Source organism: Phascolarctos cinereus, unplaced genomic scaffold (assembly GCF_003287225.1).
Source record: "Phascolarctos cinereus isolate Bilbo 61053 unplaced genomic scaffold, phaCin_HiC Scaffold_726;HRSCAF=1367, whole genome shotgun sequence".
Taxonomy (NCBI): domain Eukaryota; kingdom Metazoa; phylum Chordata; class Mammalia; order Diprotodontia; family Phascolarctidae; genus Phascolarctos; species Phascolarctos cinereus.
In genome coordinates this window covers 245,200,148-245,227,629 of record NW_027556098.1, presented here as the reverse complement: position 1 = coordinate 245,227,629, position 27,482 = coordinate 245,200,148, and the positions used below count along the sequence as shown (strand labels likewise).

At 32.7% G+C, this 27,482-nt stretch overlaps 1 protein-coding gene across 1 annotated transcript in view; it reads left to right on the top strand.

The window, feature by feature from the left end:
• The window catches only part of NBEA (neurobeachin), a 776,021-nt gene that overhangs the window by 212,538 nt on the left and 536,001 nt on the right, over positions 1 to 27,482 (top strand). The window contains 8 exon segments of the mRNA XM_078147053.1: positions 377 to 458; positions 703 to 826; positions 1,756 to 1,948; positions 4,763 to 5,779; positions 8,987 to 9,204; positions 11,060 to 11,213; positions 24,836 to 25,016; positions 26,732 to 26,862. Of these exon segments, the coding sequence (XP_078003179.1) occupies positions 377 to 458; positions 703 to 826; positions 1,756 to 1,948; positions 4,763 to 5,779; positions 8,987 to 9,204; positions 11,060 to 11,213; positions 24,836 to 25,016; positions 26,732 to 26,862 (2,100 nt within the window).

Sequence of the window (27,482 nt, the reverse complement as noted above, 5' to 3'; positions counted from 1 at the left end):
CGCATTTGAACTCAGGTCCTCCTGACTCCAAGACTGGAGCTCTATGCACTGCACTACCTACCTGCCCCTCCTTTATGCCTTTTTGCTATAGCTAGGTTTTTTAGAACAAATAATAACAGTGAGAGTGGATATGCTTGCTCTTGACCTCTTGCTTTACTTATCAAAATGACATCTTGTATTGCTGTTAGAAATACTACGAACTCTTAGTTTTAGACAAATTACTGCTTATCATATTTAAAAAGGTGCATTTGTTCATATGTGCCAATTTTTTCATGAATGAGTTGTATATATTGAGGGAGATATTTCCTGCGTCTTTTAATATAATTGTTTATAAATTATTTTTATGTTAATGTGAACTAAATTCTTTATATTTTAGATTTTGACAGAGCAAGTGTGCACTCAGGTTGTACATAAGCCACATCCAGAGCCAGATTCTACAGTGAAAATTCAGAATCCAAGTAAGTAAATCTTAATATCTTTTTGTAACCTGATTAACTTAATGTTAGATTACTTGGATCAGAAGTGTTTTTCTTTAATTTTCAAAATCCTATTTTTTTTGGTACATTTTTGTAAATTTCATGACCATTTTGACTTATTCTCTCGTCCTAGTTATAGAAGTAGTGGTTGATAAATAATTATTGAATTGTAGAAGTAAATTTTTTATGATTCTAATTGTATTATAACTTTTTTGCTCTTTTACAGTGATTCTTAAAGTTGTGGCAACATTGTTAAAAAACTCTACACCAAGTGCAGAATTAATGGAAGTCCGCCGTTTATTTTTATCTGACATGATAAAGCTTTTCAGCAATAGCCGTGAAAACAGGAGGTATATACTTTGAATATTTTGTGATTAATTAATTTTTTTCTCCTCTCAACTTTGAATTTTAATTTTTCTGCTGCTATAAGTTAGTAGGATGTTTGAAATCATTAGCATATCTATGTAATATTAGATTATGAGTTTGTGCCAAATTTGCTGCTTTATGTAGAGAAAAACTTTTTTCAGTTTATACATACATACACATGCATATGTAGATAGTATATGCACACATTTCTACATATGTGCACATATGCAAGCATATGTGTATCTCATATATATATGTGGAAATTATACTAATAGGCTATCAGTAACACTTAGACTTGTTTTTCCAGTTTGGTAATGGATTTGCATTCTTCTTCCCAGTTTCTGTGATGACGGAGTTTGTGCATCAGTTAAATTGTTAGGAGGGTGTATTTTGTGACCTTGAAACAGAAATATTGGCAAATAAGGTTCGAAGCCAGTCTATTATTCAATCAAAACAGCAAAAATAAATTCTTTCAGAATACCAGTCTCTTTTGCCACTCTTTTTAATTTTTTTCCCTTATGGAGTAACATGTTTTGTGAAAGCATAGTGTATCCCAGAACAGAAAACTGTCTTGTCTTGCTTGCCTATACAGCCTAATCTACTCTAGAATTATAGGACATTTAAATTTTTAACATAATCATTCTTAAGATTTTTATTGTATGTGATAGTAGAAAAAATCGGTGTCCCTCCCACTCTCCATTCTGTTGTTTACTATAAGTTTTACTATGAATTTTCTTTCCTTTCACACATTTCTTTTCATTCCCCCTTTTAAAACCGTGGTGAATATTTGGCATGGTTTACATAGGTGAAATCTTATTTTTTCAAATGTAGAAGAATATTTGTTGCATTCAAAATGTGTCAGTTTGGAATTTTATTTAGATTTTTAAAAGAAATAATCTTTTTTTTTTCCTAGATGTTTACTTCAGTGTTCAGTGTGGCAGGACTGGATGTTTTCTCTTGGCTATATTAATCCAAAAAATTCTGAAGAACAGAAGATTACAGAAATGGTGTACAATATTTTTCGGATCCTTTTATATCATGCAATAAAGTATGAATGGGGTGGCTGGAGAGTCTGGGTGGATACACTCTCAATAGCCCATTCAAAGGTATCAACTAATTTGAAAACTTTATGTTGAATCACATATGGATCTCAGATCTTTTACAAAATAGTTTAGTGCCATCTTGTGGATAGCACAATTTATGATTGATTTAGTTAAAAGAAAATGTGATTATGTGTTGTTTCTTTAAAAATAGAATCATTTTATTTTAAACCTTATATGTATAATCTAACTGTCTCATTTTATTTGTTTGCTCATGTGGGCATGTCTCTGTGTGTATATGTACCAGTATTTATATATAGCACAGTATTATAAAATGTAATTGAAAACTGTAAGGGGCGTTCGAGGTCATTAGTCCAAATCCCCACATTTTACAGATGAAGAAACTGAAGCTTAATGCAGGTAATAGCTTTTCCAAGTTCACATATTATAAATGATTGGACGAAGATTTTAAATTCATGTTGTCTGACACAGAATACTCATGTTGTCTACACTAAACCATATCACAATGTTGTGAGTTTTTTCTAGTGCACCATGTTTCCTTTCACTTAAAAAAGAAAGCTAAAACCACAGGCTTCAAGTAATTACAATTTGTAAAAATAACACTACCTTACAATTTAGATAACCTTTTAAATTTTGTAAAATGCTTCCATAAACATTGTCATTTATATTCATAATCTTTTATTTTTTGTGAGTTTTTAAATTTATTGATGTATTATTAATTTTAGCAGATTTTTATAGTCACAATTAGTATTTATTGGTCTGATTCAACTTTATATCATTTCATATACATTTTTCCATATTTCTTTGTGTTATTCACATTTGTCATATCTCATGACACAGTAATTCCATTTCATAGATTGAAATTTGGTCATCAGTTCCTTGCTTATCTATTGGTAGTTTCAGGTTTTTATTGTTGTTATTATTATAGATAAAATTTCTATGAATATTTCATTAAGATTGGTCTTTTTTTCCTCCTTTTAGTAATAACCTTAGCATGTAGTCATCATAGAGATCATTTGATCAACAGGTATAAATTGTCTTGTATCTCTCAATCTTTATTTCCATAAGGCTTCCCAAAATGACTTTATCATTTCTAAGTTTCTCTAGAGCCTTGGTCATGCAAATTTTGATAGTTTTTGAAATTATCAGTTAAGTTGGCTGTTTTAAAATTTAGGCTCTGAAAATCTAAAAATAAAATCACTCATTTTGTTGTGTAGTGGTTGTAATACAAAATTGAGAGTCAGAATAATTCTAGCTAGCCTTGGCTGTGCCACAAATTGTATGTGAACTTGAGCAAATCAAACTTCATCATTAAAATGAGTTGCTATTTTAGTTGCTCTCTACAAAGTTGTTCTGAGCATTAAAGTTCTCTAATTCTTTCTTCTCAGTGTTAATTTATCATCAAATGTGTGTAAGCTTTAGTGATTTTTAATACTATATAGTTTGCTATTTGAGATAAACTATTATTAGAAAGGTACTTGAATTTTCTCCATATTCATAACTTCCTTTTATTACTAGACATGATAGCACATAATGCGGGGGAGGGACCAAGGAAAGGAAGTTAAGTTGTCTCATCACATGACTTTGTCCTGAGCATACCAAGGCTAAGCATATTCTCTCAGCTTCACAATGAACTCAAAATAGAAAGATTTGTGCTTTTAAGTAATTTATAAGTGCATTGATTTTCAAATAAACGTGTCTTTCTCAATTACACATTTTAGATGTAATTAATAAAACTTAATCATATAATAATTCACGTATTATGCATAGGTATATGTCCATGTTTAGTTTATTAATAGAGTAGGGGGAGGATTGAATGTGAGATGTTGAGGAGAATGGAGTATATAGCAGGCTATAAGTGAATAGGGAGTGAAAAAGAGCATAAGAATTTAAGTCAGAGGACTTGAGTTTGAATCCTGTCTCTTACCGTTTGCTATCATTTTGACTTTGCCTAAGCCACTTTACCTCTTGAGGCATCATTTATTAAACTGTAGAATGAGTTGTGCTAGGTGATCCATAAAGTCCCTTCTCCCTTTCAGTGCTGTGATTGATTCTAACACTGTAGATCATTTGTTTTTTTACTAAGACCCTTCCTACCTTCTCTCCTTTACTTTGCTGTACATTGATTAGTTTAAATTCATTGTACCTTCCTTACTGAGCATCTGAGGTGAGGCAACCTTGTGATTTATCAGTCTAGAATTCTTAGTGTAAAAAATTCCTTTTACTATTGGAGGAATGGGCTTTTCTATAATAGTCTTAGAGATATAGTACTTGTTTTTGTTGTTCAGTCATTTTCAATCATGTCCGACTCTTCACGATCACATTTGGCATTTTCTTGGCGAAGATAGGAGTGGTTTGCCACTCCCTTTTCCAGTTCATTTTACAGATAAGGAAACTGAGTCAAACAGGGTTAAGTGACTTGCTTAAGGTCACACAGCTTGTGTCTGAAGCCAGATTTGAACACAGGAAGATAAATCTTCCTGACTTCAAACCCAGTACTCTATCCACTGCATCACCTAGCTGCCCTTTATAGAAGTCTTAGAGACTTCTTAGAGCATTGTTTGGGAGCACCAAGAGATTAAATGATTTCTCTCTGATCACATAGCTAGTATGTGTCAGAGATAGAATTTGAACCCAAGCCTTTCTGATTTGAAAGCCACCTCTCTATCCACTTTGCCATGCTTTCTTAATGAAGATTAAAATGTGCTAAATTTTAAAACTTAAACATTTTTTTCTTTATGAGAATATTTTCGCTATCATAATCTTACCTTACTGGCCTCATCAGTTATTTTGCTTCTGTTTTGTACATTCAAGGTATAATGTATCTTTTAAACATCACTAATGTGTCTTGTTTTTAAGGTCACCTATGAAGCTCACAAGGAATATCTAGCCAAAATGTATGAAGAATATCAAAGACAAGAGGAGGAAAACATTAAAAAGGGAAAGAAAGGGAATGTGAGCACTATATCAGGTCTCTCATCTCAGGCAACTGGGGCCAAAGGTGGAATGGAAATCAGAGAAATAGAAGATCTTTCACAAAGTCAAAGCCCAGAAAGTGAAACTGATTACCCTGTCAGCACAGATGCCAGGGACTTGCTCATGGCAACAAAAGTATCAGATGATGTTCTGGGAAATTCAGATAGACCAGGACGTGGTGTACATGTGGAGGTACATGATCTTTTAGTGGATATAAAAGCAGAGAAAGTGGAAGCAACAGAAGTAAAGCTTGATGATATGGATTTGTCACCTGAGACTTTAGTTACTGGAGAAAATGGTGCACTTGTGGAGGTTGAATCTTTGTTGGATAACGTATATAGTGCTGCTGTTGAGAAACTTCAAAACAATGTCCATGGAAGTGTTGGCATCATTAAAAAGAGTGAAGAAAAGGATAATGGCCCATTGATAACATTGGCTGATGAGAAGGATGAACCTACCAATAATAGTACCTCATTTATTTTTGACAAAATTCCTAGCCAAGAAGAGAAACTAATTCCTGAGCTCTCTAGTAATCATATTATTCCAAATGTGCAGGAAACTCAAGTACACCTTAGTGTTAGTGATGATCTTGGATTGCTTGCTCATATGACTAGTAGTGTTGACTTAACTTGTACATCAAGCATAATAGAAGAAAAAGAATTCAAAATTCATACAACTTCAGATAGAATGAGTAGCATTTCTGAAAGGGAATTAGCTTCATCCTCTAAAGGTTTAGAATATGCTGAGATGACTGCTACAACACTTGAAACAGAATCTTCTGGTAGTAAAATTGTGCCTAATATTGATGCAGGAAGCATAATTTCAGATACTGAAAGATCTGATGATGGTAAAGAAGCAGGAAAGGAAATCAGGAAGATCCAGACTACTACTACAACTCAAGTAAGTTATAGACATGAGTTATAAAAATTAAGTGAAAAATGTACCCAAGATATTGTTTGCAATTTCTGTATGATGATATCAAATTATCATTATTTTAATTTTTCCTTATGATTTAGTGGTCATATCTGTGTAGAATAAAGTGTTACTCAGTATTGACTAGCTGTATTTCTTGGCCAAAGTTCCATTATTAACACCATACTCATTTTACTTACTAAGATTTACCTAGTAGTAAGCAATGCTTACTTACTTTTCCACCACAGGAAAAAAAAATTATGTGCAGAAACATCACTGCTGGATTGTCCAATTATTAAGGTAAATAAAACAAAGGAAAAAGTAACTTCAGGAAATTTTCTTCTCTAGTTGCTGGACCATAATAGTTAGCAGCCAAGTAGTTAACTCAGGGATTGTTAATTATTAATCTTTAAGTCATTCATTTCAGTATTTCAGAAGAATTTGTGTGCAGACAGATACAGTCAACACATAGGATCATAGATTTAGAGCTGGAAAGGGCATATAGGCTATCTAGTGCAACCCCCTCATTCTATACATAAGGGAACTAAGGCCCAGGAAGTGACTTGCCTTAAAGGACATAGAGGTAGTAAACAGCAGAATGGAGATTTGGAGTCAAATTGACTCCAAATTCAGTACAGAACAGACTACAAAGGACACAACTTAGGTTAGATACTGTCCCTGTGCTTGGAGCATTTCATTTCAATAGTTAATAAAATCTTTGTGTAAGCTAAATAGGTTTTATGTGCAGAGGTTATAGGAATAGCAACTATGTGTTAAATCTTCAGTGATTTTTAAAAAAAATATCTTCTTAGCTTTCCACTGTTCTTTTAATGTCTTTGAGATGGAAATTGATGTATTGTAATTGAAATTTTCATACTTGGGTTCAAAGAAATCACCTCTGTAAAAAGTAAAAATTAGAAGAGGTATGGTTATATATTAGTTTGATTGAAAAAAATTTGATTGTTTTAATGAACTGCACACTCATTGTGAATTAGCAATATAATGTGGCAGTCAAAAAGCTAATGTAATCTTGACCTGTTTTAAGAGGTCAATAAGGAGATAATTGTCCCTCTGTACACTCACATGAGCTAACTACATCTGGAATATAGTATTCAGTTCTAGGTGCTGAAGTTTAAGTACATTGATAAACAGGAGACTGTACAGAGGGCAAGTGGGATCTTGAAAGAGCCTTGAGTTCCTATCACATGAAGATAAGTTAAAGAAACTGGGGTGCCTAGAATGGAGAGGAGAACAGGGGAGGGGGACATGATAGCTATCTATATAAATATATTTAAAGAGGTATTATATATGAGGAATTAGGGTTGTTCTATTTGGCCTACAAGGGCAGAACTAAAACAAGAAATGGGTAGAAATTGTAAAAAGACCAGTTTAAGTTTAATGTTAGGATTTCCTAACAATTGCTGTTTTTCCAATTGTATCTTACTCTTCTTGACCTCATTTGGGGTTTTCTTGGCTAAGGTACTGGAGTGTTCTGCCATTTTCTTTTTTTTATTTGTCTAGGCAGTGGGGTTAAGTGACTTGCCCAGGGTCACACAGCTAGTAAGTGTTGTGTGTCTGAGGCCGGATGTGAATAGGGTTCCTCCTGATTCCAGGGCTGGTGCTCTATCCACTATGCCTACTGTCTGCCCCCACTGCCATTTCCTTTTTAACTCATTTTATAGTTGAAGCAATTGGGGCAAACAAGGTTATGTAATTTGTCTAGGGTCACAGAGCTAGTTAATAAATATCTGAAGGAGGATTCGAACTCAGGAAGATGAGTCTTTCTGAGTACTGGCCCTGCCCTTTTATATACTCCGCCACCTACCTGCCAACAATTAGATTTCTACAGTTTCTTAGTAGATTTGTCCAAAAGTGAAATGGAATGCCTTTGGAGGTGAATGGGGGTTCTCCTTCATTTAAGGTCTTCAGGCAGAGGTCATGTGACATGTGACAAGTAGGGGATATTTTGAGGTGTTGGTTAGACTAGATGACATCTAAAGTTCCTTCTAACTCTGAAATTCTGTGATCCTGAGATTCTATGAAACAAGTAAGCCTTGCTTTATTTACCTCTTTATTGGAGTCTCATCATTGTCAGATTTTTTACTTTGATTATAACTCCATAAAGAGAGATACTCTACAGAAAAGGCATGTCTATTCCTATTAGAAACTATTAAATATTTGTGTGATAGTCATAGTTTTATTTTGGGGATATTCTTTAATTAAGAAAAAATTTAAATGAGGCAAAATATATTGATCACTGTTCATGACAATGTTAGAGTACTTACATTACAGAATTTTTTGTACTGTATTTATGAGAAATGTATTCAATAAACAGAATAAAATGCGTTTTGAGATAGCCCAGCCTATTTCATTATTTACATTTCTTACACGAAAAGCAATGATGCAATCTGTTATCTTGTTTTTCCTGATTGATAATGTTTCTTTCATCCCACTGTTATAAATGGTAATTTGTTAATAATATGTAGTTTCATTGACTATATTATTTAACTTCTGAGTTCTTACTCCAAGAATTATTGAAGTATGGATATAGTTCTGGGTTTTGGAAGGGTATGCTACCACACAACAAGCTCTTTGACTAATTCCTGCTGAGACCAAAAGGTTTAGAGTATAGTACCTTGACAATTCGCTATATTCAGAGGTCTAACCTAATTTAATGTGAAGTATCTTATCACTTGAAGGTTGTTCATCAGCTAAATAATTCTTTTTTCTTTTTGGCCATAAGAGCTCATAAAAATTTTCTACTCACTGAGTTGAGATCTATGTTAGTTGTGGGAGGATGGTTGGCAGGGGAGCAAAGGGGAGAAGATAAAATTTGATTTTGTTGAAGTATGGAAGATTTTTTTTATATACAGCGTATTTCATAGGGAATCCATGTTATCTAATATACTGATTGCTGTGAACAAAATTTAGGAATACTCAGTTCTAATTTAGACTTTGAAAAAGTATCCATAATCTTTAGATTCCCTGTCTCACTTTTTAAAAAAAATCTGTAAAATAAAGTGAGAGCTGTCTTCTTAACTAATATGCTTATACAGGGATTCCTACAGAAATTACATACAGAGGATTTATTTTACTCACCCTGTTACACATCTATACTTGAAGTTATGGCTAATTTGTTCTTAACATTTTTGAAGTCAGATATTATGTGCACTTAAAAAGATATCTTTTGTTTAGGCGGTTCAGGGACGGTCTATCACTCAACAAGACAGAGATCTCAGAGTTGATTTAGGATTTCGAGGAATGCCAATGACTGAGGAACAGCGACGTCAGTTTAGTCCAGGTCCACGCACAACGATGTTTCGGATTCCTGAGTTTAAATGGTCTCCAATGCACCAGAGGCTTCTCACGGACTTGCTATTTGCTTTAGAAACAGATGTACATGTTTGGAGGAGGTAGAAATATTTCTTTGGAATAAATAAAACAATATTCATTTTAAAACAAACAATTTTATTAAATGTATGAATTGATAGCATATGGGTAGGATTGATTGAACCACATATTCAAAATTTATTAAGTATTATTAAAATGATATATGGTATGCACGTAACTATTCCATAGTTATAGATCTAGGGATTAGATCAGAATCTAGAACCTTCAGACAGGTCTTGTTTTTTCTTTTTAATGTACTAAGGAGAATGAAGAAAGAAATGCATCTTTTGGACAGCTCAGGAGAATTTATGTGTCAAGTTAAATTACTGTTGTAATTAAATTGTGTGAAAATGTTTAGATGAATTAAAAGATAAGCCCATAGCTAATATTTTAGAGCTCATCTTATCAAAATAGCATCAATTTAGATATAATTTCTTCATAAGAAAAAAAGCTTGAAATAAGTTAACACAGTCTTTGCTTTCTAGTATCAATTTCTCATGATAAACATGTTGAAATAACAATTTTGAATTAGCTTTTACACTTATAAAAATAAGATGCTCTACATATTTTTATTATTGTATACTTTCTAAAAAATAAAATTGTGCAAAGCAGGTTTTTTTTTGCTTAAAAATAAGCTCATCTTTTAAAGTTACCAGTACTCACATTCAGTTGAGTTCAGACCATGTTTTGTTTATCCTTTGGCTATTCTCTTTCAGCATTAAGTGCCTAGGGATGGTACATTGACTTTTTCAGGATCTTGGGATATAGTCAAGTGTTGATATGTGTATCATTGTATGGAAATCACTGGCCTTTTTTTTTTTATCAAACAGTGACTTAATTTTCTCATTTTCTTCTCTAATCATTAATCAACCATTAAGTATTTTTATGTGCTTATGTGTGTCAAGCATGTGGAATGTAAAAACAACAACGAAATATTCTGTGCCATCAAGGAGCTCACATTCTATTGGGAAGACAAAAATAAGTTTATATAGAATATATGTGAAGTCAATACAAGATAACTTTGCAAGGAAGGGCACTAGGAGCAAATGCTGTATGTAAAAGGTGGTACTTGATCTTATTCTTGAAGAAAACAAATGATTTACAGAGTTAGAGGTGTGGAGAGAGTTGCTTCTAGGGATGAAGGACAGCCAGTAGAAACACTTAAAGAGTGGAGATGGAGGGTCTTTTGTAAGAAATACCAAGTGTAGTTTGCCTGACCTCAGGAGGCACGTGACACTGTGCCTGGGTTGTAAAGGCTTTATATGCCAAAAAGAGTTTATATTTTATAATAGAAACAGTAGGTAGTCTTTGTCATTTCAGTGCCTACTATGTATAAAACATTGTATTGTGAGATCTAATCAGTGGTTTTGAAATTGACTCACATGGGAATCAAAATCTATTAATTTAGGAGCATATTACTAATTATCTGTGCTAACTATCTGCATGGCATGAATAAAACTGACTGAAAGGTGGAAAATTCTGTTCTTAATCAAACATTTGTTTTGTCTGTGTAACCCCAATTACCTTGCCTTTTTAAAACAAATTGATGAAATTAGCTACTTGTCTGATATCTGTAGTCCACAGGAAAAAAATCTATAGTGTTGCATGTGTATACTTTTAAACTTAAGCCATAGAATATATTTTTGTTCAGGTGTTCCTTTTTAATAAAGGGGCACATACTAATTTTAATTTAGGTTTCTTTTGATACTCATAACTTATATGTATTTTTGGTATATAATAAAGCAGTATTGTAATTTAACTTTAGATATGGTATATATTTCCAATGAACTTTAGTAATAAAGTAGTATAAAAGTATAAAACATGTTTTTCCCTAAAAAAGTTTGTGTTCATTCATGGATTTTTTCCCGTTTTTTGTAGCCATTCCACAAAGTCTGTAATGGATTTTGTCAATAGCAATGAAAATATTATTTTTGTACACAACACAATTCACCTCATTTCTCAGATGGTAGACAACATCATCATTGCTTGTGGAGGAATTTTACCTTTGCTCTCTGCTGCTACATCTCCAACTGTAAGTACAATGCTTCCATCTAGTGGCTGTAGTCTAAAATTATACCACTGGGAGATTTTCTGTAGTGGTTTCTGCTACAAATGAATGAGCTTTCTATGTATGCTTTTGTCTTATAAATTTTGTTAACTTAATAAATTAAGTAAATGCTTTATTCTTTAAATTTTGTTGTTTGAAATACAAGCTCATTGTTTCATTAATTGTGTTCTGTACATGATAGAAAATAGAAATTTTTGAGAAGTCATCATAATGTTAAATTAGAAATGCAAGTTCTAATGGAGAACTACTTGAAATGATATTCATAAATACAATAACAGGAAGAATTATGTTTAGAGACTTCTTATATTTTTTCTGTAATGTTACACATGTTCAAAGATAGTAGTAAATCATTTTACTAATGGAACCAAGCTGTTTTCGTATGAAAGAACTATTGGCAAAGCTATATTGGTCCAGTCTCTTGGTAAATGAATTTTCCAATACTCTTCTCATATTTTCTGAATTTTCAAGCATCTCCAAAGTCTGATATTAAACAATGCAAAGTTATGTCATTGACTGGAAGACCTTCACACACTTGAAAATCCTAGTTGAATTACTTCTAATAACTGCTTGCAATGATATTCATAAATATAATAACAGGGAAGAACTATGATTGGAGACTTCTCATTTTTTCGATAATGTTACATGTGTTCAGAGTTATTAATAAATCATTTTACAAATGGAGTCAAGCTAATTTTGTATGAAAGAACTATTGGCAAAACTATCTTTTGGTCCAGTTTCTTGGTAAATGCATTCTCTCATGCTGTCCATATTTTCTGAATTTCCAAGCGGCTCCAGAGTCCGATATTTAAAATAATGTAAAGTTATCTCATTGACTAGAAGAGCATAACTTCCAATACCAAGTTTCAATGGTGCTTTATTTACATTTTTTACATAAATTTTAGTATTGTATACACTTATCTTTTCTCCACATTGTATGTAATTATGTGCTGTTAGTAAAATATGAATTTAAAAGGCATATGATTTGTAATTTTTATGTGTACAAAAAGCATATCAACTATCTTTATTTTACAATTAACATATCCCTACTTATTTCAAAATTAAATTACAGATTCTGCCAACTTGGATGAGGAAGGCTAGGATTGTTTCTACTTGTATGTTCTTTTTGGTATATCAGAAACACTTTGGACACATCCCTGCCAAAAGATCTTTGTTGTTGTGCTGGTGGTCCTGGTTGTACTGTTCCCATGTGTCTCCTATTCTTCTTGTAGAAAACCAGTTCATGGCTATTCCCCATGTCAAATGTTTTTTACAGTTATAATTAATAATAATTGATAGAAAATGACATGATGGATAGAAAACGGATGTTGGACTCCAGAAGATTTTTAACACATACTAGTTGTGATTCTGGGCAAGTCACATAAGATCTCAGCCTCCCAGGCAATTTTCAGACTAGAAGTGTCAGGATAGACACTGGTTTTCATTGATAGAGGCAATTTCTTATAATATTATACTAATCAGATCTAGTCTGGCTGGAAGTGGGGAGGAAGGACACATGACATTTATATAGCGTTTTAAATGGCTTTGAAGGGGAAGTTTTATTGTTGCATTTTGTTTTACACCACAGTTATTTCCCCTGACCTGTTCCCACCACCTTAAACCCCCTTCAGGCCTAGAGTTAGGAAGACATGAGTTCAAATCCTGCCTCAGACACATATTAGCTGTGTGACCCTGAGCAAGTCACTTATCTTTTATCTGTCTTAGTTTCTTAACTGTAAAATAGAGATAATCACCTACCTCACAGGATTGTTGTGAAGTCAAATGAGATCATATTTGTAAATTGCTTGCCACCATGCCTGGTACCTAGTAGGTGCTTAGTAATGATTTGATTTCTCCCTATCCTTCCCCTTTATAAGAAAGTAAAACATTTAAGCAAAGCCAACTGGCACAATGACTGTATCTTACAGTATATTCCATGTTCCACATTTCTACTTTCACTGCTTTCTATTTAGAGGAGGGAGGTATATTTCATCATCATAGAAGTTGGAAAATCTTCACTAGCTCTATTTCTCCCCACTAGCTGTCATCCTCCTTTTAGTGGCAAAACTCTTTGATAAGGCTGTCTACCGTAGGTACTTCTACATATTTTCCTCTCATTCGCTTTTTAACTCTTTAGTTTTACATCTCCAACCTACTATTAGACATCTCTGCCTGAATGTCTTGTAAACACCTTAAACATTTTAAACTCGCCATGCCCAAAACTTAACTCATTATCTTTCTCTCTTCTCTCTTCCTAGCTTCCCTATTATATTATCATATATTATTATATTATATATTGTTATATATTATTATTATTATTATTATTATGTAGTGTTGAGGGCACCACTGTCTTTCCAGTCATCTCCACCTAAGTGTTGTACTTTACTTCTCACTTTCTCACACCTCTCCCCTACATATTCAATCAGTTGTCAAATCCTGTAATTTTTAACTTTGCAGCACCTTTCTTATATGTTCCCTTCTCTCTTCTGACACTGACACTACCCTAATGCAAACCATCATCATCTCAGGTTTTGACAACTTCAGTAACCTGCTAGTTGATCTTTCTGCCTCAAATCTCCCTATTCCAGTCTGTCCTTCACTCAGCTGTAAAACACATCATCCTAAAACACAAGTCTAAATGTGTCACTCCTCTATTCAAAAACTTTCACTGGCTCCAGGTTACATCCACCATCAAATAAAAAAAATCCTCTGTTTGGTTTTTAAAGCCCTTAATAACATAATCCCCTCTTACATTTTAACTTTTTTTTACTTCTTACTTTCTGTCCCCCACATACCCTGTGATCCAGTAAAATGCAGTCTCTGGAATCTGAATATTTTCACTGGTTTTCTTCCATGCTTAGAACATTCTCTCCTCTTCTCTGCTTCTTAGCTACCCTGGCTTCCTTTAAGTCCCAACTAAAATCTCATCTTCTTGGTGAGATGTTAGTGCCTGTCTTCTGAGATTGTCTCCAGTCTGTACTATATATCTATATATATCTATCTATCCTATTGGTAAAGAGTTGTTTGTAAGTTGTTTCTACCATTTGACTGTTTTTCAGAGCAGTTTATTTTTACCCTTTCCTTGTATCCCCAGTGCTTAGCAAAGTCCTTGGGACATGGTAGGCTCTTAATAAGTGTTAGTTGACTGAGTCATCTGTGACCAAATTTGAGTATAGATAATCAAATTTTGGCTGCCTTTTAGTGTTTTTGTTTACATTATTATAAGCATTGTGTAGATTGTTTTTCTGGTTATTTTTACTTAGTTTTCAACAATTTGCACAAACCTCAGAATGCTTGTCTTCTGAATTTCTCATATTTTTTACTTATACCACAGTAACATTTTGTTATATCCATATATTCAATTTGTTCAGTCATTTTTCAGTTGACAAGCACCCACTTTATTTCAAGTTTTTTATAACAACAAAAACTGTAGCTGTATTTTGGTATATAATAGGAACTTTACCTGTAACTTTGATCTCATTGGGATAAATGCCCAGTAGGGATATTGCTGGATCAAAGGATAGTAATACTTAAGTAAATTTTCTTGCATAACCTGAAGTTATTGTTCAGAATGATTTTACCGTTCACAGATCACCAACTATGTATTACACGTGTATTATCTTCTTCTAGGCCCATCAATATTGATTTTGGTCATCTTTGCCACTTTGAGGGGTGTGAGGTTAAACTTCAGAGATATCTTAATTATATTTATCTTTATACTAATTGTTTTAAACATTTTTTTCTTGTGATTCTTTATGGTTTGTGATTTTTCTACTTTTCACCTCTTTTGACCATGTATTGGGGAATGATTTTTAGTCATATTTTTTGTCAGTTCCCTATATATCTTAGAAATCAGTTGATTATTATATATATTTGCTGCAAACATTTTCCCTATGGTTTGTTTCTCTTTTTTTTAGCTGCATTGATTTTGTTGATGAAAAAAAACCTTTTAATATATTGAAAATTGTGCATCTTTCTTTTATGATCTTTGTTCTTTGTTTGCTTATAAATTTTCTCTTTAGTTATGGTTTTGAAAAGCATAGCCTTCTATTCTCATAAACTTTTTATTAAGAAAAATAGCCTTTTTGTATTTGGTCTCATAACTATTATGAGCTTTTTTTGCTATATGGTAGCAGATGCTGGTCTAAACTTTATTTCTGCCAATGTGAGTTCCAGTTTTCCTAGCACTTTTTGTCCAATAGAGAATCTTTCTTGAATAGTTTGTGTACTAGAGTTTATTGAATACTGGACTCTATCTTTTGATACTTTAAGTTTTAAAAAATAGATTATCTAATTTGATCCTTGTAGCAACTCAGTGAAGTACTTGGTACAGGTATTGTTATCCAGATTTTTCAGATGAAGAAACAGACTGAGAAAAGTTAAGTGATTTTTTTTCCTGGATTTCCCAGATAATATGTGTCTTAGGTGAGATTTAAATGAAGATCTTCCTTACTCTTAAGTGTAACACCCTGTTCCCTATGACATGCATCATTATTTCAATAAATACTGCTATACATTTAAAGGTCTTTGATTTGCAACACTTTTATACCTTATTAAATGATCTTCACGTGCTTCAGTAATAAGGCCTCCATCTCTGTCCCTACCTCCCTTTAAAAAAAATAATCATTTGGAAACCAAATTTCTAATGATGGACTTCTTTGAACTTTGATTATTGGGTCCTGAGGCAACAAGCAAAGAACTAAAAACCTTTTCAGTGTGGTGGGATTAACCAAAGCTTGTATTCCCTTGGCATTGTCTTTGACAATTTAAGATCACCTCTGTTCTGTGATAATAGATCACTCAGACTAGGCCTTTAGTTTAAGTATTTCAAAGAAAGATTGTGAAGGTCATATGACTTCTGACTGCCAAAGTTCCTCAGCCTCTAATTCAGTACCTAAAGTACGGAAGTGCTTAGAAGGTGTTGTCATGGATACTACTGTCTGTGGTGTTATAACAATACAGTGATAATCATCTGAACCCTTTTGTTTTATTTTGTTTTTCCCAGTTACCTCCCAGCATGGCCGCATGCAGCAAGTTTCCCTAGGTTTCCCTTATAACTTGGAACAATGCAGAGACCCATAGATGAAGCCATCATGGAAGGTTACTTGTAAGGTGCCCACTTAGAAATGCCAGCTCAAAGCTTTTGTTTCTTTTTGCTTTGATGAAGTACCTGCAGAAAGTCCCAGAGGCATAGAAATTGGTGCTCTTATTAGTACTCTTCACAGCCATAGGTGCCTTCCTGCATTCATACTCAACTGTCTTGCTCCCATAATTGTGGTTATGAACATTATAGTTTCTGTTAGTTGTTAGGGAAACTTTTTTGCAATATACCAGCATTGGTGGAAGGCAGCTTGTTTTCCTTTCCTTCTTCTTTTTACCCCATGATGTACAAGCTAGGGAATGCTACCCCTGTCGTTTAACACCCTATTAGGAAAGCATGTGGTCAGGGAGCAAAAGAACACAAACCACAACTAGTCATTACAAGGACAACTGAAACATAATAGGAACAGGGAAGCCCATGAATAAAGAACTAATTGATAGAAGGAGAAAAGTAATGGAGTATTTACTGAACAGGCCTGCTATAATATCTTTTCTCTGCAATTTCTGATTCTAATGCAGCAGGCATGATTTCTTACCAGGGTTTACAAATTTTTTAAAAATTGACTAAATGAAAATTTAAAAATATGTGTATTTAAATATGTGTTGGTATAGATCTCTCTTTATAGTTATATATAATATACATACATATGTGTGTATGTATACGTGCACACACACACACACACACATATGTAGTGTACCTACAGTCTTTGTGCACTTATAAACTGTTGAAGCTTAAAACTAGACAAAGACTTTTGGGATACCCTATATATGTCTTTTAAAACCACTAGGATGCTTTAAAAAACTAAACTAAACTAAAACCCCCAAACTGATCAAATGACTGTCTCATCATTTCCTTCTGAATCTTATTTTTTGTCTTTATAACAAAACTGCTGTTTTAACCTCACTTGTTTTTTCCTGTTTTAGTATCTTCCTTCACTTTACCCTTTAATAATGAAAAACAGAAATAAGAGCATTAGGCAGTATAAGAAAAATTTTTAAGAAAAAAAGTTCATGGAGACAGAATAAAATGTACTATATAGTCAGTTATAGATTACAGGTATTTTAGGATTACAGCAACTATTCACTGAATGTTTGACATCGTAGAAATAATTCAATCTAATTCCATATTTACTAAACACCTAATATGTGCAAGGCACTGTGCTAGTTGTTGAGGATATACTGAGGGAAAGATAAAATACTACCTGTCCTGAGGAACTTACATTCTACTGGAAGATTAAAGCATGTACAAATTTAACAAAATAAAAAGTTATAACATTGCAAAGTAATTTCAAGAGGGAAGGTGCACTAAGAGTATATATTTATGGTCACATAAAATGAAATTACTTACTAATTCAATTTTAAAAGTTGTATTAAATAATTGTGTAGTCCATATGGGGAGTATAGTGGTCAGAGTTGACAATTGTAAATCAGTCACTTCAAAGTTTACAAAATACTCAACATAAAATTATGTAATTTTATCCTTTCATTAACCCTGTTTGATAGGCACAACAGGTGTCTTCATTCATTAATGTTTTATTTTTAAGGATGTTTAAGTGATTTGTTCATCATTGGTCAAATTTTTAACCCAGTGTTCCACTGAGTCAAAATCAAGTATTCCTTCTACTACACCTTAAGTTGAAGGCATATTAAGTAATGTTGGAGTATCATATTAAAATTAAAAGTTATTGTATAAATAAATGTATAGCTAAGCTATCCGGGGGTGTTGTGACAATCAAATGAGATAATATTTGTGGAAAACGTGCTTAGCACAGTGTCGGGCACATGGTTGGCACTATCCAAATGCTTATTCCATTTGCTTTCCTTTTCTTTCCTAAAAAGAAATTTTTTAAGGAGCTTGTGATTTTAAAATCTTTGTTCCTGAAACAAAGAATTTCTAGTTCTTCTTTGTTCCATATGCCATGTTGCAAAATGAAAAATGTTTAAAATTTTAAGAGTTGGATATGATTATATTTAAACATTTTTGTCAGTGTGCCTTTGGAGCTTACTCTGTTGAGAAAGACTACTCAAAAATATAGCCCTATAATCCAGAAATGAGAATATAAGAGCAAAAATTGTATATTGTATATTCAAATGTTTTAATGGAACTGTGGTCTGAATTTAGAAGTTCCTTCCATTGATGTAAATCTCAGGCCATCTATGCCTGTTGACCCTGTGAGATTACTATTCATGTGCTCCTTAAAGATGGCCATAAGGGCTTCTCTCAACATTCTGGAGTCTTTGCTCACAACTTCTCCCAGTATCACAAGGGTACCAGTAAAGCATTCTGGCCATTTTTGTGGTCATCCTCCAGTCTTGCCCCATGACCCCCTCATCTTCTTTTTCTTAGATATGATTCCTTAATGACATCTTTTGTTCTTGTTCTTCAGAAGTCCTTTTTGTTTATATGTCGCTATATTCTTATTATCTCCCCTCCACCTTTTTGTTGCTCTCTATATGATAATCATCTTTAGTTTAGTTTTAATCAGTTACAATCAGTTTTATTTAAAAAGTGACTTTACACAATACTAGCAATAGATTACTTTAAAATTAATTTTTTTCTGATGAAATAATCACACAATGAAATATTCTCAGATTTTAAGATATTAATAGTATTAGAACTCATTTTTTTAGTTTGTAATATTTAAAGTTAATAAGCTTTTCTTCACAACCATCTTGCAAGGTGAATAAAATAAGGATTTTTACCCTTTCTATAGATGAGGAAGCTAGGTCTTAGAAAAATTAAAGTGACTTGAACATGACCACATGTACTATAATTCCTAGAATTTAAAGCCAGGTATCTTGACTATAAGTCAGTACTGTTTCCATTATATCAAATTCATGATAAATGAATTGTTTTAAATTAACATAAATAACTAATAACACTAACATAATACCTATCTTAGTGGAAGGTTTATTTGTCCACATCACCATAAATATACTGATACATATAGTCATTTTGGTTAAAGACATTTTTAATTCTCCCAATCTAATTCCTTCTTTATATTTTTTACCTCACTGGACTGGAATTTGAAGCATTGATCTTGTTGTCCAAGTAAATTGCCATAGTAAGTAAGGATTTTGCTGTGGTAACTTTTCCCACTCTGTATCCCCCTATTTTTCAGTGACTTTGTCCATGGAATGCTATTAGTTGTGCCAGTTTCTGTATCTTAACTGCTAACATCATAAGTAAATTACCTTCAAAAAAAAAAAGAGCCACACTTTTCCTTTTTTCTGTTTGAGTTTTATCTTCCCCCATTTGAAGTCTATGTGAAACATCATCTGTACCGTTTGTAGACTTAGTTTTACTCTCTGTCTACTGAGTTCTGTAGGGCTTTTGGTAAAATGTGATTTGAGACTACTAAAAGAAAGAAAGAAATAGAAAAGACTCTAAATTCAAGTTAAAGGTGCAGAAAACAGAAAAAAGTTATGGGAAGTAAGCAAGTGAATACAGAAACATTGGAAGCCTGTCAAACAATAAAGGATATCATTAGCTTATAGAATTCATGGAGATTTACTTTTTAAAAAGAATTCTAGCAGTGAGAACTCAATAATTCCTGAGAAGTTCATTCCATTTTTTGACAGCTGTTAGGAAGGGGGTTTCTTTTTATTTTTTAAAATATAATGAGCTGATTTTTCTAAAATTTCTACCCATTCATTGATTCTAGTTCTTCACTTAGGGGACAAGAAATCTAATCCTTCTTACTACACATTGTATATTTTTTCAATTATTTAAACATACCTATGCTAAAGGATATGATTTTGACATGGGAAAATAATATGAAGACCTATTTTTAGATAGCTGTTTTCCACTTATCTCCACCAAAATGTTTAAAAGACCTGCTAAGAAATAATTAGATTGAGAACACAAAGCTGAATAAGTGCTTGAGGTAAAGTTGACTGGTCAATTGAGGCCTCTCATTTACCTTTCCTACTTTTTGCTGCAAATGATGATGAGTAATAATCAGCAACTAGCTGGAAAGGAAAGATAAACAAAGGAATACGTTATCTATAAATTGTGTAATTCACAGAAATTCAGTTCACAGTATCTGTTATGTGCAAGGAAGTGTACTTAATTCTGGTATATGAAGTCTGAATAAATGACAGTTGACTTCAACCATTCTGAATATTGGAATTTAAGAGCAAATGTTATGTAAGAGTTATAGCATGTTCTGTTCATTTCTGTCTTAGAGTTGGCAGTGTTAGGTTTAGCTGGTGGATTAAATGTGTTAGAAATAATATCTACTTTCTGTGACATTGAATGGGCCACATTATTCTCAGTGTGATTATTTTAAATGATTTATTCACTGTTAGATGTCATGAAAAGAAAAGGTTTTTTTTCTTTTCAAATTGCTGCCTAAGATATTGGTTACCATGAACAGAGAAGAAACCTAATGATACTCAAAGTTGTGATTATAATTAGTTTAATTTTTTTTTTGTAATTTGTGTTAAGAATTATAAAATGATGTGCTTGTGATAATCCTAGAAGAAAAATTCAAGTTTCTTCTCTTACACAAAACCTTTTTTTTTCTATTGTGATAAAATAATTCCTGATAATGGTATGAACCCAGAAGCATGTAAATTGGCTTCTACTCTAGTATGTGATCTAGTTTGGTAGGATAGACTCAGGAGGTTTGAGAAAATAATAACCTTGAATCCTTCTTGACATAGGCAAGTCAGGAATAAGCTGTCAATCTCCCCAAGTTATTTTATGCTTGGCTTTTGCAGAGAAATTATTTAATGTTAGAGAATATCATTTATTTACTATATATTTCACTAGTACAGTACTAGGAAAGTGAACTATTTGTAAAGTTTTGCATGTGCATGGTGATAAGTATATGGATATACATAAAGGAAAGGTAGGGTGATATAATAGATAGAGAACTGATCTTACAGCCAGGAAGAAAGACTTGGGTTCAGGTCTCACCCCTTCCACATACTGACTGGATTACTTTAGTCAAATTATGTAATCTCAGTGTCCCAGGCTACTCCCTGTGTAGTGCAGAGAAGTTTCTGATCTCCCCTGGTAGGAGAAAGTCTTTATAAGGAACTTCCCACATCAATGAAATCACAGGTCAGTTCTCCCCCACTACTATCCCTCCCCCAAATATCCATATATGTTGTCATTTGAGAAGAGTCTTTTTGATGGAAACAAAATACTAGTGGTATTTTAAAAGTATATTCTTTTCATTAGAAGTTTTTATTTCATGCAAGTGAACATTTTTGCTTTTAACAAAAATGTTATATAATTTCAAAATATTTATGTTTCAATTTTACATTGTATTTTCATTTGATTTTAATATTTTTCTTTTTCTTGTATTGTTTTGATCTGTTGTCTGTTTTGTCTGATGCATGTCCAGGGTTCTAAGGTTAGTATTATTGCTGTAAATTTGTGTTTTTTAGTTTTAAATATTTATTATTTTTGACATGGTTCTATTTTGAGTTGCCATATCATATATGCAACACGAAGAGATATCTTTGGTATATTTAAAAGTTTCATGAAGATTATTACTTTACACTGTATTATTTAACAGTTTATTATTTCTCATAAAGATCAAATTAAATATACCCCCCCAAATAATTCAGCCAAATAGTAAATGAGATGGTAGCAGATTCTAGCTAAGGGAAGTTCACCAGAAAATGTAGTACCTTAGCATTTTAAAAATAAATCTATTGAGTGGTAAATCAGATATCACTGCTTTTTATTTTATTTATGTAAAGTTTTATCATGTGACCTTTTTAAAAAGGGCAATTTAAAGCTATACCCATGTGCTTATTTTGTAGGAATGCATATATGAAGATATTCAGTATACATCTTCATAATTAAGAATTGGTAATTATTCAACCCCAAATGAAATCTTTTAAAATTAGAGTTTATTTTACTAAGTTCACTATATCCCCATAAAGCAACACTATTATAATGTAAGTATAATAAAATATGTACATGGCATTTTCTGTATAGATCAGACAATTTGGAAAGTAGTTCATACTGTTTGAAAATAAAACCATGGGTAGGTGTTCCTGCTCTTTGTAGGAAATTGGTTACAAAAACTAGTTTCTGGGAGAAAGAGCGCAGTAGAAAGAATACTCACTGTAGTCAAAGGAGCTGAGTTAAGATATGACATTTATTACCTTTGTGACCTGGTGCAAATCATTTAATCTTCAGATGCCCCATTTTCTTCATCTCTAAAATAATTGGGTTACACTCAATTACTTCTGAGATCCCTTCTAGCTCTAAATCTATAATCCTGTGGTGGTCATCTTCCTCCTCTTCCTCATCATTCCTATTTGTATAGCTGTTTAAGGTTTTTAAAATGTGTTTTTAACAACAAATCTTTGAGGCGGATGTTGTTGTTCAGTTGTTTCAGTCATGTCCAAGTCTTTGTGACATCATTTGGGGTTTTCTTGGTAAAGATACTGGAATGGTTTGCCATTTCCTTCTCTAGCTCATTTTACAGATGAGGAAACTGAGGAAAACAAGGTTAAGTAACTTGCCCAGGGTCATACAGCTAGTAAATGTCTGAGGCCAGATTTTAACTCAGGAAGATGAGTCCTCCCGATTCCAAACCCAGTGCTTTATCACTGTGCAACCTATCTACCCTTTAAGGTAGATAGTTCAAGTATTTTTGACTCTCTTTTACTGAGAAGGAAACTGTAGTGCAGCTCTGAGGGAGTAAATGACTTGTCTATTATCTTGCGTGTAGTATTTATTCAAGGCATGATTCAAGTACAGACATCTCAGTTTCAAGTTTATATCTTATTTATTACACTGTTTTATATCTCTTGTAGAATATGAAATTTTTGCTTTTCCTTTTAAGTTTTTATATCATAAAATGAAATAATTGTTCATTAATTAATATATGAAGTGTGTAGTAGTGAACCCTTAAAATAACTTAATTATAAAATAGCTAATAAATATATAGATAGTAAGAAGAGCACTTAACTAAATGAAAGATTTTATGGTAACTAGTATTTGGATTTATAGATTGTCTGAGTTTTTAATCTCATTGGTTTGCATAATATTCTAATTTGAGATAAGGATATACTTCAAACACCTAAACAAAAATTTTAGTATAGTATTTAAAACCTCTTCCTCGTTGTATACTGATTGCATCAGCTTACTATTTTAAATCAGTAGCTGTACAAATAAAAGCTGTCATAATGAGTGCATTTTAGAGAGTAGAATTTCATTCTAGTTTTAAGATAGAAGAAAAAGTTTGACTGAAATAAAATAAGTTTTTAACTGTCAGTTCAATACTAATTTTACTGTTTTATCAAGACAGGTGAAAGCATTTCTCTTACCTATCTGTCATCTCTATTACTCAGCAGGTAGGCAGTTCCTAATATGAGATGTTAAGAAGATGGAACAGAATAGTTATATATCTAGTAGATTTACAACAAAATGAATTTAATCATTCTATTTGTTATGAAGCATTAGCAGAAAATTCAAATAGTAGAATTTTTGTTTATAAAACACTCTTTTAACCGCCTTGAAGCATGGAGAAAATATTGACTCATCATAGATTTTGTAGCATGGAAAACTAATTAAAAAAAAAGAACAGCATGTGGACTTATTTTCTTTTTGAGTTGAAACTTATTTATAAAACTATGAAGTGACCACATTTTAACCACTTCAGAGTACAGAAAACCTTTTGGTACTTGAGGAAGAAAAAGTAAATATCATAATACTTTAATAAAATTGAATTTCACTGAATTCAGAATTTCACTGGTTCTTTTTTTTATTGTATCTTTTGCATTATAGGAGTTAACACCATGCGTGTACCAATCTTACAGTTAAGTTGTACTTATGCAGATATTTAGTAGTGTCATCCATTTCCAAATTTGGCATAAAATTAATATACTTTATGAATAAACATTTTTTAATTTTTGAATCAGTGCAAGTTATTAGTTAATTCATTTGTCAGAACATTTTTTTCCATTTTCATATTATTTAACTTAGAGTTATTTAAAAAAATGGCCAAAACACTTTTTGTTAGAGAGTTTGGGAACCTAAGAGCAAATAGCAGTTTTTATTTTTAATTATTGAACAAAGGCCGTAATTTCAGTTTTTTCTTATTGTCATAATTTTGAAATTCAGATTCACTTTTTTTTTTTTGGCTAGGCAGCGGGGTTAAGTGACTTGCCCAGGGTCACACAGCTGGTAAGTGTTAGGTGTCTGAGGCCGGATTTGAGCTCAGGTTCTCCTGAGTCCAGGGCCGGTCCTCTATCCACTGCACCACCTAGCTTCCCCCAAATTCACTTTTAAGAAATAGAAATTCTAATAATAACAGTATGAACTTTAAGGCAACTGATATAAGTTTTCTTTTTTTTTAAACTCAGGTTGTGATTATTATAAAAGTAATTGATCATGCTAACATCAATTTTATAGATTTTTGAAAATGTAATATGCTAAATCCTTATTCACTTAAATACTGAGTTTTTAGTAATGTATTGCATACAAAGATTATGTCTAACTATTACTTTTTTTAAAGACGGAATTGGAAAATATTGAAGTGACACAAGGCATGTCAGCTGAGACAGCAGTGACTTTCCTCAGCAGACTGATGGCTATGGTTGATGTCCTGGTGTTTGCCAGCTCTCTAAATTTTAGTGAGATTGAAGCTGAAAAGAACATGTCTTCTGGAGGTTTAATGCGACAGTGTCTGAGGCTTGGTAAGTCTAGTGCTTATTAAGTAACTACTTACCCATTGATTGGTGTTTTAAAACTCATTACTTATAGCGCAGTTATAATACAAATTGGCCTTTTTTGGAAATGTGATAACATTATTTTTGTGATACTTCAAATTTATTAAGATTTTAAAATAGAATAAAAATATTACTCAGATTTGGTAAATTTGGGCTGTTTAAATTACTATGAAATATTTAAAGTTTTTCAGACTCCATAGCATTTAATTATTTTCTGCTAAAATTGATTTATTGGAGATTCATGTCTGAACCCTATTTAAGTGCAACAATGAGTCAGGTTTTCTGAGTTAAAAGATATGATGAGGCTGGTCTTTAGGCATATAATATCCAAAGGCAAAAATGGATTGTGTTGAATTCACTATCCTTGATAAGCCTAGAATATGCTTTCTTAGTTTTTACAAAGCAGAGAAGATTTATCACTAGGAAATCTTATGCTATCATAGCAGTTGGAGCTAGGCTTATTTTTAGAAGGAATCATCCATTCCTAATGGGTAAAAACATCATTGCTTTATTTTTAAATGGGGCCAGGAGCCTGAGACAAAGGACATAATAATATTATCAGCAGTACTTACAGCAACTTAATATTTGAATCTGAGAGCATTGACTGAACAGTAGTGGGGCAGAAAGGAAATTATGTACATTCTCTTTTATGTCCACTTGAATAGATTGGAAGTCTTTACCCTGTCATCAGTTTTCTCTCACTTCACAGAAAGGAGTGAGGTTATAAATAAATTCTTTCTCTCTATCAAAGAAGGGGTAAGGCCTTCCTTGGAGAATGATGACTTAGAGGCAACCTAGATGGGGCCAGAGGAATAGGGCCAGACAGGAGAGGGATTTTTCTGGAGTAAAGAATGAATGGAATTTTAACCAGGCTGAGAGTTCTTCAAAAAAAGTTTCCAGCTTGTGTCTTTGTTTTTTGGTACTATCTCTTTCTGCAGTTTTTTAAGTATACATTTAATACCAACTTTTATGTTATAGTTCTTTGCAGCTGTAAATTAAGGGGAAGAGAAAGGAATAGGGATTTTTATCATACTTAACTATGGTAAGGCATTATGCTAAGCACTTTACAAATATTATCTCATTTGATACTCACAACAACTCTAAGAGGGATGTGCTATTATTATCTCCATTTACAGATGAGGAGATTGAGGCAGAGGCGTTAAGTGACTGGCCCAGTATCATACTAGGCTAGTTAGTGTCTGAGGCCAGATTTGAATTCAGGCTTTCCTAACTCCAGGCCCAGCACCCTGTCCAATAGCTTGAACTGGTTCTGAAGCCTTACTTCTCTCTCCTTTTCATCCTTAGGACTCTGAGGAATGATAGATAGGCATCTGTTCCTGATTATATTCTGTGTGGTAGGAATAAGGCAGTATTACCTGAGGAAAGGTATAGGGACTTGCAGAGTTTTGTGAATCCTACTTACCCATTTTTGCTTGAGTGTAAAATATTAGGCTCAGTGTCATTTTAGTATTAAATGTTAAATTTATCTGATACTAGAAACAGATTATTTTAAGAAATTAGTAATTTTCTAATTAAAGTGAACATATATCATTAAGGTTGTCTGATTCATTTGACATTGTTGTTTTTAACTCTAATCATGAAATAAATTAAGCAACTGTTATTCTTAACATTTTAAAAAGCTACAATGTATTTTATTGGTTTATATACATTACTTATTTTAGTTTGCTGTGTTGCTGTGAGAAACTGCTTAGAATGTCGACAGAGGCAGAGGGAAAGGGTGAACAAATCTTCTCTTATTAGCAGTAAACCTCAAGAAGCTCCCCAAAGTGTGACTGCAGCAGCAACTTCAAAGGTAACTAAATTTTATTCTCACAAATAGTTGTGTTTGTGATCTTTCTGAAAAGTAAACCAAAGAAATGGGCAGAGAAAATCTGAAACTTTGTTGAAAAAGTAATTATTGGAATTGTTGATAATTTCTCACTTCTTTCTCTCATAACTTTTTCTCCAACTCTAATCTCTTTCCTCGATGAGTGACAAAATTTACCTGTGCCTGAAGAAGAATCTCCTTTGCAATGTTCTGGACAAGCCTGCAGTTGAAGATCTTCAGTTATTAGGAGCCTGTTAGACTTGAAGCTTCCCTTTCTAGTTTTTGACAACTTCATTTATTTTTTTCTTTTACTGAACTGAAATCTGTTTTCCAGGAACTCTGATTTCTTTTTTCTTAACTTTTGTCCCTGCTACGTCTTCTTTTCCCCATTTCCTTGGTAATCCAGGGCCAAGTAGAACAAGACTAATCCCTCTTCTCTATGATAGCTAGACACTAAAAATTCTAGAAAACAAACACAATCCATGTTCTTTCAGCAGATATTCATCTATTCAGTCCTCTCACACTCTCAATTGGCCTCCTTCGTATACTGTGCAGTTTGTAATTATTCTGCAAGAATTTGTCTGTAAGCTGGTTAGTACAGAGTA